The sequence below is a fragment of the Morus notabilis genome, unplaced genomic scaffold (genome assembly GCF_000414095.1).
Source record: "Morus notabilis unplaced genomic scaffold, ASM41409v2 Scaffold837, whole genome shotgun sequence".
Lineage (NCBI taxonomy): Eukaryota > Viridiplantae > Streptophyta > Magnoliopsida > Rosales > Moraceae > Morus > Morus notabilis.
Window position 1 is genome coordinate 260,041 of NW_010362771.1, and position 15,527 is coordinate 275,567.

Consider the following 15,527-nt stretch of genomic DNA (forward strand, 5'->3'; position numbering starts at 1 on the left):
TCAGAGAGTGAAATGACAATTACCTTTTTTTATTAATATTTTCACAATATTTAGACAAAAAAAAAAGTAAAGTGATTGAAATGATAATTACCTAATTTAATAAGTGATAAGATAAATGATTAGGTTCAAAATATTTAGAATTGTTAATATTATAATAAAATTATATTACATTATTGTGCACAATTAAATACTTTAAAGTCATATTTTTAAGAATCTATTAAAAGATTTTTATACGTGACTAAAAGTAATAATACAAGTTTTTGAGAATCATATTATTTTTTATTATTTTTTTGATAATATGATTCTTATTGATTACTAATACCAAACACTTTAAAAAATAATTTTGTGTTAGTCTGAGCGAGTAAAATGAGAAAACTTCTGTCCTGGGATGTGTTTAATAGGAAGGATGTATTGGCGGAGGGATAAGGTTGGAGGGATTGAGGGGTGGAAAGTGAAATTTATTTGGTAGAGTGGAGGAGAGGAAAAATGAAGGGGTTGTGAATAGGGCCCGCAAATGACGAATTGGGAAGGGTTGAAGACAAAAATGATGACGGCCTTATTCACTTTGCTGATTTGAGTTTAGAATTCGAGTTGAGATGTGATTTTATGTGAGAGTTTTTTACTGTAGTAAAAAAGTTAAATGTGATTGTTTGTGAGAGTTTTTTACTGTAGAAAAACTCGAATTTTAAACTCAAATCAGTGAAGTGAATGGAGCCGTTATTACCAAATTAACATTTGTCAATCTTAAAAATGAAGGGTAAATATGCAACTTTATCAATAAAATTAATCATTCTATCCTTATTTCCTTATAATACCAAACAATAGAATGAAAAGTCACTTTCTTTCCTTTTTATGATACTAAACAATTTTGAGAAGACTCTTAGGCTTCATTCATTTAAAATCTCTAAAAAAATGTCACATTTAATTTTTTCTGTTATAGTTAAAGGCTCTTAAAAAATCTCACATTTTAACTCGAATTAAAATTTTAAACCCACAAAGCGAACGAGATCTAATCATTCCCTCTCTTCCCACTCTACTTTCTCTCATATTCTATTTATCATTCTATCAATCCATCCCTCCTACCAAACGGACCCTAATTCTGCACGAGCCATATTGTGGAACGCACCGTTTTGCGTTAATTGAACCGGTCGCGGCCTGATTCACTGAACCTCGGCCGGCCCCCTCTCTCTCTCTCTTTCTCCCTCCAAAAAGCAAAAACCGTGGACAGTAATTTTTTAATTCATACATATTTTAGAATTCAATTCATACATCACTTGTTATCAGCGTCTTTTGATCCACTTCCCATCCCTATCATTTCCTCTGCAAACCCTATCACTTGTTATCATTTCCTTCTTTCTTCTCATCGGTAAGCTCTCGGATCATTTCTGTTTGTTTACCTGGAAAATGCCCCGGAAAAACATCACTCGATTCGAATATGCCGCATCTCACTTATATCATCAAAGTTTCACTCGTGAAAGATTTCCTCTTTTTTTTTTTTTTTGTTGGTTATTGTATGGAAACAGAAAATCAAACGGGAGTGAATTGATGATACAGGGAACTTAAATTTGATTTTTTCGTACGTAATTGTTTGGCTTCTAGGAAAACTGTGGGAAAGTTCCGATAATATTGTTTATTTTGTGATTGATGTCATATACCATTTTTGCTGAAATTGAGCCAAAAAGGTGTTTTATTGAGAAGTTAAACTGCGTTGCGATTTGATTACTGTTTCTTAGCAGAGTATAATGTTTTGATTGTTGGTTCAGATTCAGTTCGATTTAGTCCATAATAATAGATGGCGAGGAAGATGCTTATCGATGGAGAAATTACTCAAACTAATGAAGAGGAGGCTCACTATGACTTCGACTTGTTCGTTATTGGCGCTGGAAGTGGCGGTGTTCGTGCCTCTAGATTTTCAGCTAATTATGGAGCTAAGGTGTATTATACATAAACGCAGAATTTATTACAACCAATAATATTATCATCATGTGTTTATGGGTTTTATTTCTAATTTTCGTTGTAATTTGTCTTTGAGCTCTGTTTTATTTCGATTATTTGAGATTCGGAAAGTTGATTTGATGCTTTGAGGGACTTTTTAGTATTCTTAGGTTGGTTTCTTGTTATATTTCTTGATGTTTGCTTGATCCCCTTTATGATCATTGTTGTAGCTTGTACATTTAATTTCTTTTACTTTCTGGAAGTGCATTTGGTTGTTAGGTTATTAACAAGTGAGTTTTGGAATAATGTTGCAAGGTTGGGATATGTGAGCTTCCGTTTCATCCGATCAGCTCGGAAGTAATTGGAGGAGTTGGTGGAACGTGAGTTCAGCCAAGCTTTAGTTTTGGTTTTTACTTTAATCTAAATATTTTGCTAAGGGCAGGCTCATGAGTCATCAGTCATGGCATCCATATCAGTTAATGACTTTTGGCTTTGCAGATGTGTTATTCGTGGTTGTGTTCCGAAAAAGATTTTGGTGTATGGAGCATCTCTTGGAGGTGAAATTGAGGTGATATATTATTTCTATTGTGATTTACTGTATATAATTTTTAGTGTTCATGTAAAAGTTGAGATTGTAAATTCTTTGGTCTACTTTTTCTCCTTCCTATTGGCCAAGATGTGAATGAAGAAAAGGTTTTGAGAAAAAAAAAAAAAAAAAAACAAATTATTTCAATAAGATTTCTATATTAGAATTTAGTATATTTTTTGGGTTTAAGTGTGGACTAGTTGATTTCTAGATAGGCATGCTAACCGCAGGATATAAATAACACACACACACACACACACACACACACACACATATATATATATATATTTGTTTTACTGATCTAATGGATGTTTGGTTTTGGATTCGTAGGATGCCAGGAGTTATGGATGGGAGGTGAATGAGAAAGTTGACTTCAACTGGCAGAAACTTTTGCATAAGAAGGTTGATGAATTCAGAATTTTCTATTTTATTTTCAAGATTGTACAGTCATTTGTATTCTCACCGTGTATCGAATATCGGTGTTGCCTTCAACTAGAATTTCATGATCAAGACGAGAATATATATATATATATATTATATTTTAAATGGGAAGTTAATACTTGTTGCATGAGGCCTTAGCACGAAACTGGCATGCTGTCTGTCTTCATTTTTTTTTTTATATTTAAGATTTAAGATAAAAGGTATTGAGGATCTTTAAATTGTTTTGGAACATAAAGAATGCAATATAGCTTGAAGCTTTCCCTGAAGTGTATTTGTAGGAAAAGTAATAGATTTTGTCTTTCATGACAGGCTTTCCTTGTACCACTGAAGTAAACCAATGTTGCTTTTTCAATAAGTATACTGTTGTAATAGTTTCATACAAAACAATATAATAGGAGGTGATAGTTATACTTTATTTATTTATCGTCTTTCACATTACTACAGACAGACGAAATACTTCGATTGAATGGAATATACAAGCGCTTGTTGACAAATGCTGGAGTTAAATTATTTGAAGGAGAGGGAAAGCTAGTTGGTCCTAATGAAGTTGAGGTTACCCAGCTGGATGGCACAAAATTGAGTTACTCGGCGAAGCATATCTTGATTGCAACTGGCAGTAGGGCTCAACGCCCTGCAATTCCTGGCCAGGTAGATATTCTGCATGTTGGAAAATGAAGCAATTTAATTATCATTGTTGTTCACAGTCACTGTTTATAAGATATTGATAATTCTAATATTCCTTTCTTGTCTTTTACGTAACGTTTTTAGTTTATATTGTTTATCATTCTTTATTTCTTTTGTTAGGAATTTGCTATAACTTCTGATGAGGCGCTGAGTTTAGAGGAATTCCCTAAGCATGCTGTGGTGCTTGGAGGAGGGTGTGCTCCTATCTCTTCGTCTGTTTTGAGTAATAGTTTTCAGCTGCTGAGTGTGCTCTTGATTTCACATATTTTCTCTTCTACTTAGGTACATTGCTGTTGAATTTGCTTCAATATGGCGCGGGATGGGTGCTACTGTGGAACTATTGTTTAGAAAAGAACTCCCCCTGAGGTATACATGTTTGGCTTTCATTATTTCGTTCTAGGATAGCTTGGCTGTTGATATTTAAGAGAGAGCTTCAAGATGGTAACTTTTTTCCATATTCCACGCACATTTGTTCGAGGCATTTTATGGCCTCCTATGGGAGGTTTAAGTTTTAGCATGTTAAATGCAACATACAGATATTTTGATGGGACTGCAAAAATAAAACCTCAGTTTTATTAAACTACTATTATTTTGAATGATCTCAAAAGACTTGGCTAGACTTAAAAAATCTGAAACCTCCTTGCTTGTTTCAAGGTTTCACCTCTTTTGAACTACTGGTTATTATGATTCTTGCTGTCTAACCAATGAGAAAAGTTGAGAGAAAGGGAAGGGACTATAACTTTTTAAAGTAATGATGCAGCCTTTTGGTTTTGAACGATTGTGCATGTTCAAGATCTTATTTCACTGGCAAGTGATAACATGAGTTATAGCTTTTATAGCTTATTATGGTTCACAAGTTTTAGCTAGATTTCTGTTTCCTATTGCTAGTAGTTCCAAGTGTAGTGTGTATATCACTCACCATTGGACGTTAAGAAGACACATGTTCTTTTCAATTTAAATCATTTTCTACTTTGGCATGACCTGATATTCCTGATGTCTGTTATTCTACTGCAGAGGTTTTGATGATGAAATGAGGGCAGTGGTAGCAAGAAATATGGAGGGCAGGGGAGTTAACTTACACCCAAGGACCACCATAACAGAGGTACTTTTTTGGTTTCCTATGAAATTGTTTACAATTGCCTTCAGAGTGTGTGTGTGTGTGTGTTGTTGTTGTTCTTCTTCTTCTTTTTATTATTATTATTAGGGGAGTTAACTTACACCCAAGGACCACCATAACTTAGGGTACTTTTTGGTTTCCTATGAAATTGTTTACAATTGCCTTCAATGTGTGTGTGTGTGTTCTTCTTCTTCTTCTTCTTCTTCTTCTTATCATCATCATTTGTGCTTATTCTTATGTGATCAATGTTTGTTTGTCACTTAACAATTTCCTCTCCATAGGTGATAAAAACAGAGGATGGTGTAAAAGTTACTACTGATCATGGTGAAGAAATAACAGCGGATGTTGTATTGTTTGCCACCGGTAAAATTATGTCTAGTTACCCATGCACAATCTTTATATGAAGTTGGATTATCTAGTAACTTTTGAACAAGATTTTTATATTTTGATCTTGCTTCTGTAACTGTATTATTTCGGGCTACAGGTCGAGCTCCCAACACAAAAAGGTTGAATTTGGAAGCTGTTGGTGTGGAACTTGATAAGACAGGAGCTGTAAAGGTGAATTGCGTTGTCTTTCTCATTATTGGTTGTTACAATTTTGTGTTCTGAAATTCATCTGTACTCTTGAATGGGATCAGGGTGTATAGGTTTTGGCACTCTCTTATAGCTTCTCTTCTAAGCAAAATCAACACCATTCTAACTCGGTAATGTTTTTTCTAGGTGGACGAGTACTCGCGCACCAATATACCTAACATATGGGCTGTTGGAGATGTTACAAATCGGATCAATCTCACTCCTGTGGCCTTAATGGAAGGAACATATTTTGCCGTATGTATTTCCTTTGTACCTAGTATTTTTAATTTTCTGGATTAAGAGTGCATTTTGTTTCTTTTTAAATGTTGTTTTTATCAACATGCATGTTATTGGACGTGTTTACAGAAAACTGTTTTCGGTGGGCAACCCAGCAAACCAGATTACAGAGATGTACCCTGTGCAGTATTTGCGTAAGCATTATTTTTTAACAGAAGCTCTTATTTATTTGCTTAATTATGAATGGTATAAGTCACATCAATCACGAGGGTAGCACTCATCTGAGGACCTTGATACTTCGGGGGTCATGGGGCACAACAAATGTGACCTTGGTACACAACAAGTATTGGCTTTTTCTTTAAGATGCACAAAATCATTCAGACTGGATGGAATGAAACAGTGGTCTGTGTTACCTGTCACCTTTTTCTCTCCATTCACGACAGAAATCTCACAGTGACACACATCTCTTAACATCACTTTTTGATTCCCATGTTTGTGAATAGCCGATCAATATACCAAAAATTCTTTTTTTCTTCGATTTGACTTTTTTTGTGAATGATTGTGTGTTTTGCTCGTTTGCAGCATACCACCTCTTTCTGTTGTGGGCCTGAGTGAAGAACAGGCAATAGAGCAAGCTAATGGTGATATTTCAGTCTTCACGTCAACCTTCAATCCTTTGAAGAACACTATCTCTGGGTAATTTTGCAAATCTGATATCTTACTCCAACAAATAAGTTCACAACGTAACATGGCTAACCTTATTCTTCATGGTTGAAAATCTATAGAAAATTGTAATTACCAGAATAAAGCCTTTTTATGTTGAATATACTCTTTCTCAGGAATTTTATGTATTCATAGGTGCTAGGTCAGCTCATGAGTGTTTCCTTTTAAATATTTTCTATGAGCCACCACAAAGCCTAATGTTTTTAGTCATGAAGAAAGAATTGTTGACACCAGCTGATAATTATCACCTTTACCTATTTTATGGTAATTTTCTCTTGTCTCAGGATCCTCTTGGATTCGATAAAGCACAGGTTCATAATGTGAAAACACAAATAAAATGGAAAAGACCAGGCAAAGGCATATTGCAAATTATAATAATTTAGTGCAGTTCATGACTTTTTGATAACAGTGAGATTTTTTTTGTTCTTTAAACAACCATTTGGAGTAATATTATCCTTTAGATCTTACCGAAACCGCTCGTGTTGGGTTAACATTTTAATGTTTTAAGCATTTATCAACTCTAAAGTTTTTCTTTCAATTCCCTCTCCCTAGACGTCAAGAAAAGTCAGTTATGAAGCTTGTCGTTGATGCTGAGACAGATAAAGTTCTTGGGGCATCCATGTGTGGGCCAGATGCGCCTGAAATTATGCAGGTATTTTGTTGCTCCAACTTCAGAGTCATCTTGATGTATCTCCTTAGATATGATAAACTAGTCATTGCATGATCTATTATTTCATGGGTTAAAGTTCGATAACTTAAAATCATCTTTATATTACCCTTGGAGGTGTCGTTCCTCTATACGGGATTAAAGAGGTCAGACACTAAATATCAAGAGTGCTATGTGCGGTGATAATTGCTTCGAACATGAACGTGGCAACTTTTTCTGTTGTTATCTCCGCCAAATGGAAGGTGACTTGCATCTTGAATTTCCAAGAGTTCTTGTGAGAATGGCAAAGCTTACAGCCATCTTTAAAGATTTCAATATAGTACTTGAAATTTATCTTCCAAGTGTCAGTCTGTCTTTGATGCTATGTATTACATGGTCGTGACTATGACTGAATAATGAGGGCTCTGTGTGCAACCCCCCCTCTTTTTTCATACATTGATCTGTCCAATTTATGTTGTGTCTTACTAAAACATTTACGATTCTATCGTAAAATTTTTAGTTCTTAATTCGATAGGCTTTGTAAGATCCAATGCCTGCTTTAGTTTTTTTCTATGGAGAATCAAGGACATAATTAAATCTGCGGCTAGATCTTTACTTTTTTTTTTATTTTGTTCTCTATAGATAAAATCTCTGATAATCATTTTGGCTGTATTCCACAGGGCATTGCTGTTGCACTGAAGTGTGGAGCAACCAAGGCACAGCTTGACAGCACGGTGAGCTTCATTTTTGTTTGGTTGAAGTGTTGAACATTGCAGAAAATTACGAATCTCACACCTTGAAAAATCCTCACTTTTTAACTTTAAAAATCTTCGCCTTCCTTCCATAACACGCACGTAATTTCCTGCATTTTGAAACATTTATTTGCTTAATCATCGCTGCTTAAAGAAGCTTCTGATTTTACAGGTCGGAATTCACCCTTCTGCTGCTGAGGAATTCGTGACCATGCGAACAGAGACGAGGCGTGTATCTGGCAGTGGCAAACCGAAAACAAATCTGTAAAATTTGAGATAAGACTGAAAAGAAAAGAGTGGTATAAGAAGTGAGAAGAAGGGGCGATCTCATCGTTTTAGCTTTGCCGTTTCACCTTTCACCGTAGCGAAGCATGCACCATCAGAGAAGCTAAATTGAGATTTGGTTGATTTTCTTTGCTATAAAAATTCTCTCACATATTACAGTTAAGGCAGTGCTTTGATGATATGCGGGCATATCGTTGTTTATCTTATCAAATTGTCTGGAATTTCAACTTTATATTTACATATAATAGTTGCAAAATTGTTTTCTGTTTTTCTGGGCTTGAGCCGTATATTTGGTTTTAGGATTTGCAATTTATTGAAACACTATCGAAGTAATAAATGGCCAAGTATAGACTAGTTAAATGTCATATTTTTTGAGGATTATCAATGCTTCGGCATCTATGTCAAGTACTTGTTTTTTTCTCTTTCTATTAAAAAATATGCTTTTTCACAAATTGTGTTTGAAAGCGTAAATAGGAGAATGATATTCTTTTTCCTGCCGTATTTAATAATAAATGGAAATATGAAATTGCAAGAATTTGCACACTGTAGCTTGACCAGAATTTTGATTAGCTTTCTAACCTACAGTTTAGGAATTCAAAATCAAATTTAAAACATAATAATTAGACAATTAGAAATAATTATATAAAATGCCTACTTTGAGAGCGTTGATTCTAAGAATGCCTACCTATATACAATGTTACAAAAAATGCCTACTTCTGAATAATAAGGCATATCTATTGACGGATATACCCTTGTTTTTTATTTGAGGCTTATTCCAGATATGATGTTTTTTTTTTTTTGTTTTTAATTTTATTGGTTGATTTTTTCAGATAATATTGTAATGTCCGGAAAATCGTAAATTTAACTTTTGAAAAAAAACACGAAATTCCGATAACGAATTTTCCCGGCGTATGTGCCTAAATGTTGTGCATTTTTGTGGTGCAATTAAGATTCTCATGTCAAGATGAGTTTACTGGTATAAAACGCTGAAAAACGACCTCAAGGGTAAAAACGTCAAATTTCCCAACGTTAGGGGTAAAACCGTAATTTCCGGAAAATTTGAACACAAACCACTACTAAGGGACACAGAGAGCAGTAAACGACATAGGGAGTCAAATATATAACCCTTTAGTTACCCGAAAAGCCGTTAAGGATAAAAAGGTCATTTTAACTAATAAAGGGTAAAACAGTCAAATAGACACCGAGCTATGAGTTTTAGGTCGAGGTTCTTGAAGCAGAGTGCTTAGGATAACAAATACCTTAGGTTCGTAACTTTGGAATCACAACTCACTGAGGGTAAAATGGTAATTTCTCCGGGAATAAAACGGTCCCTTAGGAACTGGAAAACCCGACACTAAACTTAGAACTTCCTAAAAGACCAGAGATGATCCTAACTTGACCCAACCATGTTAAGGAGTCCAAGTGGGCCCAAAAGCCCAAAGAAATAAGGGTAACCTTTAAGTTTACCTAAGTAAACTGACTAGGTGACCATATTGAGGTTTAGGCTCAATCGGTCCAAGCCCGAAACTAAAAATGCTTGAGTATAGGACAAGCTCAAAAGGATTTTAGATAGGATGACCGATGAGTGACCTTGGAGTATACCCTTAGGAAATAAACCTAGTTAGTTCCCAATCCTTGAGGGAATGAGTGAAACATAATTAGAAAAATTATCAATTAATAAACTTAGATTATTAATGATTTAACGGTAGAATGGGAGCGTTTGATAATCAAATCTATTTAGGTAATTAATGAAACTTATTAAAGTAAATAATAAAGTTAATTTATTAATTAATAAAGCTAGATTATTAATGATTTAACGGTAGAATGTGAGCTTTTGATGATCAAATCTGTTTAGGTAATTAACGAAACTATTAAAGTAAATAATAAAGTTAACTTATTGGTTAATTAATAAGAACTTAATTAACGCAACTTATTGAGAAAATTAATTAATTAATTAATCAAGTAAATTAATTAATTAAGGACAACGGACGAAAAATTATTTAGCAGAGGGTAATTAAACCCAAGTAGTTAATGGAACCTTAACGGGAATTAATCAATTAACCAAATAAAAACTTATTGGTTAATCCAAGTATAAAAGAGAAATTTAAGGAAGGATAGTTAACGTAGTTAATCCTAATAAAGGTTTATGAGACTAAGTTTCCAGGACCTAAGCATAATAAATTATATGATTCGGTAATTAACTAACTAAGCAATTTAAGACTTATTAGTTAATCCAAACATAAAAGAAAGGGGCTGAGTAACGGGAATTAAACTTGAAGGAGAACTTAAGAGACTAAGTCTCTGAAGGAAATAATCGGCGCTGTTAAATACAGAACGAACGACTTTACAAGATAAGGTCGTTTTAGGAAACATAAAGTACCAGTACTCAAGTGAGTACAAATCTTACCTACAACATAAATGGTTTTAAAATGTTTTATTGGAGAAATTTACTTGCATGATTGTACATCACTTATTCTCGGTGACATGTTTAATGATGTGTTTACTACATAATGCCTCTTGTTATTATCAAGTTTTGTAATATGATCATAATCGCATGTTCACTTAAATCAGAGACTATGGTAATGAAACTAAGTGAAGTGCCATACTAGATTTCGGGAGTCTAATGGAAAGGAAATTATCCTCGGACTCTAATGGGAGATCATAACTGATAAAAAATTAATTGATGACCTTGAGTGTAGTTGGATTAAATGTTTGGGTCGCTTCCCCACTCCTCATGGTCGCGCGCACTTGGTACGTGCACATGGCCCAATAATAAAAAATGAAGGATTCATAAATAAGCATGACTGGTCATGTATATTATTTGATGATGCCATGTTTGAAAATATATTTTATGAGGATATTTGTACTTAGTGAGCTTTAGTTCACTAGTTTATTCATGCTGTAGATAAAATGCGTATTGTTCATTGGTGGGCTTGACTGCGGACGACTTGTACGGTGGAGGATGGGGCATGGATCCCCTTGCAAATATTTATGCTTTAGATCAAAAGATGTTTCAATTGAAATGATGGTTGTTTAAATATGGTTATTAATTTTTTGCATGCAAACTAATTTAAGACATGCTTAATATAATTTCTTATTACGCATTAAGGATGTATGTTTACAATGTTCTACTTCAAATATCGTTATCCGGATTATAAATGCTTTCATGATACTTTAAAAGGAAAAAGGGTTTAATAGTTTTTACAAAATATATTTCCAAAAAAAAAAAATCCTTAAATTTTAGTAATTAAAGAAATAATTTTCAAAATGTAAATAAGATTTTCTGCATAAATTATGGTATAAGTCACGTTTAGTAACAATTCGGAAAGCCAGATCATTACAAATATATTGCCTATTGACTTTGCCTTTTAACCTCAATTAATATTTTGAAATAAGTTTTTTTATTTAATATTGATATTATCATTCAATTATCATATTTCCTTCTTTTTTTTCAATTTTTTGCTCCAAAAGAAACGTGAGAATGCTTTTTTGATAATATATTGCCTGCAGGCTCTGATAGCATATGTCCAGACATTGATGTTTGAAGCTACGGGCTTGTTCATTTTTATTCAAACTCAAAAAAAAAATTTTAATTTAAATTACAACTTTATTTAAATTCATATTCGTTTGTAAAAATTGAGTTTGAACTTGAATTTTAACTTAAATTTAAGGCTAAAATCTGAGTTCAAATTCTTCCGTCAACTCAAGTTCATAAACTCAAACTTAAGTTAATGAACAATATTTTTTTCTATTATTAAAAACGTCATAACTTTTTCGTTTTAATTCTGATTGACATGATTTTTTTTTTCTATGCATTCACAACGAAAAGGCGAATAAAACTCTACCTATATACCCTATTAAAATTTTTCATCACCATTAAATTTTTATTAAAATACTATTCAAATATAAATTTAAGTTTTGACTCACCTAAATACAAACTCAAATAGATTCTCAATTCAAACCATAACTCAAAATTTACACATCCAAACACAAACTCAAATTAAAGTCTTAACTCAAATCATATTCAAATACACCTTAACTCAAATTAAGATCTGAACTCAAATCATCATAAATCAAAAAATACAAATGAACAGGCCATTTAGGTTCTTACAATCGCGTTGTTAACCAGGATTTCATCATTCGGCATAGTCGTAGGGGCCGCCTCCTGATAATATGTCTACACATTGTTGTTTAGGTAACGCACAGTTTTACCATTTGTGATCTGCAGATTATTATTTTTTGCAGCTTTTGTTGAACAGGGATTTGCAAAATAATAGCATTTGTTGGTGAGTCTCTCCCTTTATCTCTCTTTTTCTCCCGCTTTTCCTTTTTTTTTTTTGTTGGGTTTCAATAACTTTTTTCTGAATTTATTTGTTTGTTTTATTTTTGGGTTTCAGTCCTTTGTTTGCATAGTTCTGGTTTATTTGTTTCAAATTTATTGTAATGATCATGTTTTATGTTTTATAATGATATTATCACTAACATAATGATTGCTTTCTTCTGAGAAGATTTTTGTGCATATTACGTACTATAGTTTTCATGATGACATCATCATTTAAATAATGAAAATTCTTAATAATGAGTATATTTTTAATGTTTCCTCTGTATTATAATTTTGAGTTCATTTGAATTTATAATTAATTTGTTTGATAATGATATCTCCAATGATATAATAAAAATGATTTTTGAGAGACTTACCGATTTGGTTTTCATACCGTGTGAATGACTTAATTTTTCATTTTATTTGCATGTTTTAGATTTATGAGTTTAATCTATTTGATTGGTTTGGCATTCATTTTGTTAATGAAAAACATTTTGACAGATTTCAGTGTTTCTATTGCGTTTTGATTTTTTTTTTGTTTTTAAATTTTCTTGCAATATTTACATCCACTCTTTTTCATAATAACACCATCATTAAAATATTGAAACAATCGTTATTATTGTTTCATAGCCGCGTTTATTATGTGCTTAGATGTTCGTTGTTATAAACAATCTCTAACAAGAACACAGTAATATATCCGTGCAATGAAAAAGAAATCATTGCTCAAAAACTACATTTTCATGTGATAAGGACCCATAGATTCAAAGCATACGGATCAACAGTTTGCGGAGAAATAAAAATCAAACAAGAAATTCAAAGTTAAAAATCATTGCAGAAAATATAACGAAGAAAAGGAAGGAAAATAATCAACACACGAAATTTATCTAGGTTCGGACCTCAATGTGAGATCCTACGTCTTGTAATATGATATTTTCGTTTATTATGATTAATTACAAGTTATTACAAGAATGATATAAGAGTACTTACTAAAAAAACCCCTCTCAATTCTCTCTCTCTCTCTCACTTGTCTTCTCCAATTCCATTATTCTCTCACAATCTCAATTGAAGAATGATGATTACAATTATGTTTCTCTATGTTTCCTAGCCCTTAAATAACCCTAAGGCCCTTTGAGTAGTCTCCAAGTCTCTTAAAATTCGTTCAGCAAGTTTTCCGTTCTGAAAACAAAAAGAAAATCTGCAAAAAAATAGTTTCCTGAAAGCGTCCAGCGCCGCGGCACCATTCTGCAGTGCTGCGGCTGCGGGCGCGTTGGTCCCTAGGGTCCAGGCACACAGGTTTCCCCTAACTGGCGCTGCACCGCCCCCACTATTGCCCGCCTGCCAAAATGACACTGTTCACTTCTTGTACCTCCGTTTTTCGCACCGTTTCTTCCCACAATCAAATTAGAGACATCCCTTCACATTTCATTATATAAGTGATGATGCCATTGTTAAAAAGGACTAGAAAATTTGTGATAAGAATCTCCTAATAAAACCTGAGCAAAAGCACAAAATAGGAAAAAAAAAAAAAAAACTATTTCATTACCATCAAGAAACTAACTTTATCTGCATGAAAACATATTTGCAATTTAAACCTCTTTTCATTTGCATAAAGTTTCGAGTTTCAAAAATTTATTATGGGTACATGACATATCTACGCCTAATTATGGTTCCGCCAACATTTCCAGAATATTTTAGAAAATAATTTAGCCATTCTACGATAACATACACAAACAGAGATGATCAAGACATTGTGTTGGAAACTAATTACATAAACTAAGAAACAATTCAACTATACAAACGAATTAATCAAAAGGTTGATCGATTACTATTTTTGAGTTAAATGGTCCTCGCTTGACTTTGAGCTTGAAATCGAACACCTTTTTGACATACCAAGCCCCGTTCGTTTCGTTAATTCGAATCACAACTTAAATTTTTACTATAGTATTTTCTCTCATAAAAATTCAAATTCAATATTTTCAATTATAATGTTTTCTCTAATATAAATTTTTTTTTTAACTCAAGCGAGTGAAACGAATGAAGAGTAGAGGAAGAAGGGAAGGGAAGAAGAGAGCCGTTGGCCGGGGGGGCGTGACCGTTGCGACGGTGAGAATGTCGGAGCTAGAGTGAGGTCGCGTGGCGTTGACATGAGGATGGAGGGATGGTGACTATGGGTGTGAGGTGGTGGCAGAGACTATAGCGGGCATGGGTTTGGTGAGAAGAGTAGGGGTTTTCTTTAACTTATTGGCATTGGATGTAGGGTTTTTTTTTAAGAATTTTTTTAGAATATTTAATATTAATTTTTTTTTTTTTACTTTAAAGGGTAATTTTGGAATTTATGAGGTCAACTATTGACTAAGAAAATGCATGAATTTATATATTGATGGTATATATTTTGATGAACCTAAAAACCAAAGGTACACTTTCTAAATAAACTAAAGATACAAGGTCTAAAAAAGTTAAACATATATTATATGTATATGTGTGTATAGGTTTGATTTCATTTAGGCTTCGTATTCGAGTCCTAGTTATATTAGGTAAGCAGTATCCTAGCAGACTTCGAACTCGAACTTAGAATTGCCTATTCATACGCTGCCTTGGTTTAAGGTTTTTCTTTTTTTCTTATTTTTTTAATTTATTTTTTCTTTCTTCTCTCACTCTCTCTTTATTTATTTGTTCCGTCTCAAACGTTGTACAAGGGTCAATTGCTTTCATGATCATGAAAGAAAACAACGCTAATACCATAACTTTAGAAAAAAAAGCGGAGACTTTTATTATATTGCATTAGAGATGCTTTTAGTAATGTTAAGCTATGTTCTTAAGATGGTGATGGGAACATGTACATTCGTTTTTTTGTTAGCTTCAAAATCTTTTGGAAAATGATTAGTCAAAGATCAAAGAATGATTTGTGAATCTGTGGGGAACATTTTTGCCAATCATCCTAATTTACTAGAAGATTTTCAAAGACTTCTTTTGGAACACAAATCGGATGAGAAGTCATCGGATGACCCCTCGAGGCTTGAGTTGTGAAACTTGCACACCAAGATACCGTCTTTTATCGAATAATGTTCGAACAAGTGAAACTGAATCCGATCGAGTACTGAACGATCAATGTATTTTGGTACCAAATTCACTTCCAAACATATAGAAAAAAGTGAATGGAAAAAGTTTAGAGTGATTTAGAGGATGATATATAAGAGATGGAATTTTTATATGAACGTTTAAAATTG

At 33.2% G+C, this 15,527-nt stretch overlaps 1 protein-coding gene across 1 annotated transcript; it reads left to right on the forward strand.

Moving 5' to 3' along the window:
• The first annotated feature begins 1,250 nt into the window (after positions 1-1,250).
• Positions 1,251-8,344, forward strand: LOC21393382 (glutathione reductase, chloroplastic). The gene is made up of 17 exons (XM_024168664.1): positions 1,251-1,366; positions 1,764-1,933; positions 2,251-2,315; positions 2,434-2,503; positions 2,852-2,923; positions 3,407-3,610; positions 3,767-3,840; positions 3,929-4,012; positions 4,661-4,748; positions 5,045-5,126; positions 5,248-5,321; positions 5,484-5,591; positions 5,703-5,767; positions 6,156-6,269; positions 6,849-6,948; positions 7,623-7,676; positions 7,867-8,344. The coding sequence occupies exons 2-17, from the start codon at positions 1,793-1,795 to the stop codon at positions 7,960-7,962; spliced, it is 1,491 nt and encodes a 496-aa protein (XP_024024432.1). The 5' UTR covers positions 1,251-1,366; positions 1,764-1,792; the 3' UTR covers positions 7,963-8,344.
• The last annotated feature ends 7,183 nt before the right edge of the window (positions 8,345-15,527 follow it).

What these genes read in the sequence shown, in the direction of transcription:
- LOC21393382 (XM_024168664.1), top strand. Translation starts at nt 1,793, where the DNA reads ATGGCGAGGAAGATGCTTATCGATGGAGAAATTACTCAAACTAATGAA. An exon ending in TGGAAGGAACATATTTTGCC is followed by an intron (nt 5,592 to 5,702) that starts GTATGTATTTCC and finishes ACGTGTTTACAG; the next exon opens with AAAACTGTTTTCGGTGGGCA. An exon ending in AGGCACAGCTTGACAGCACG is followed by an intron (nt 7,677 to 7,866) that starts GTGAGCTTCATT and finishes CTGATTTTACAG; the next exon opens with GTCGGAATTCACCCTTCTGC.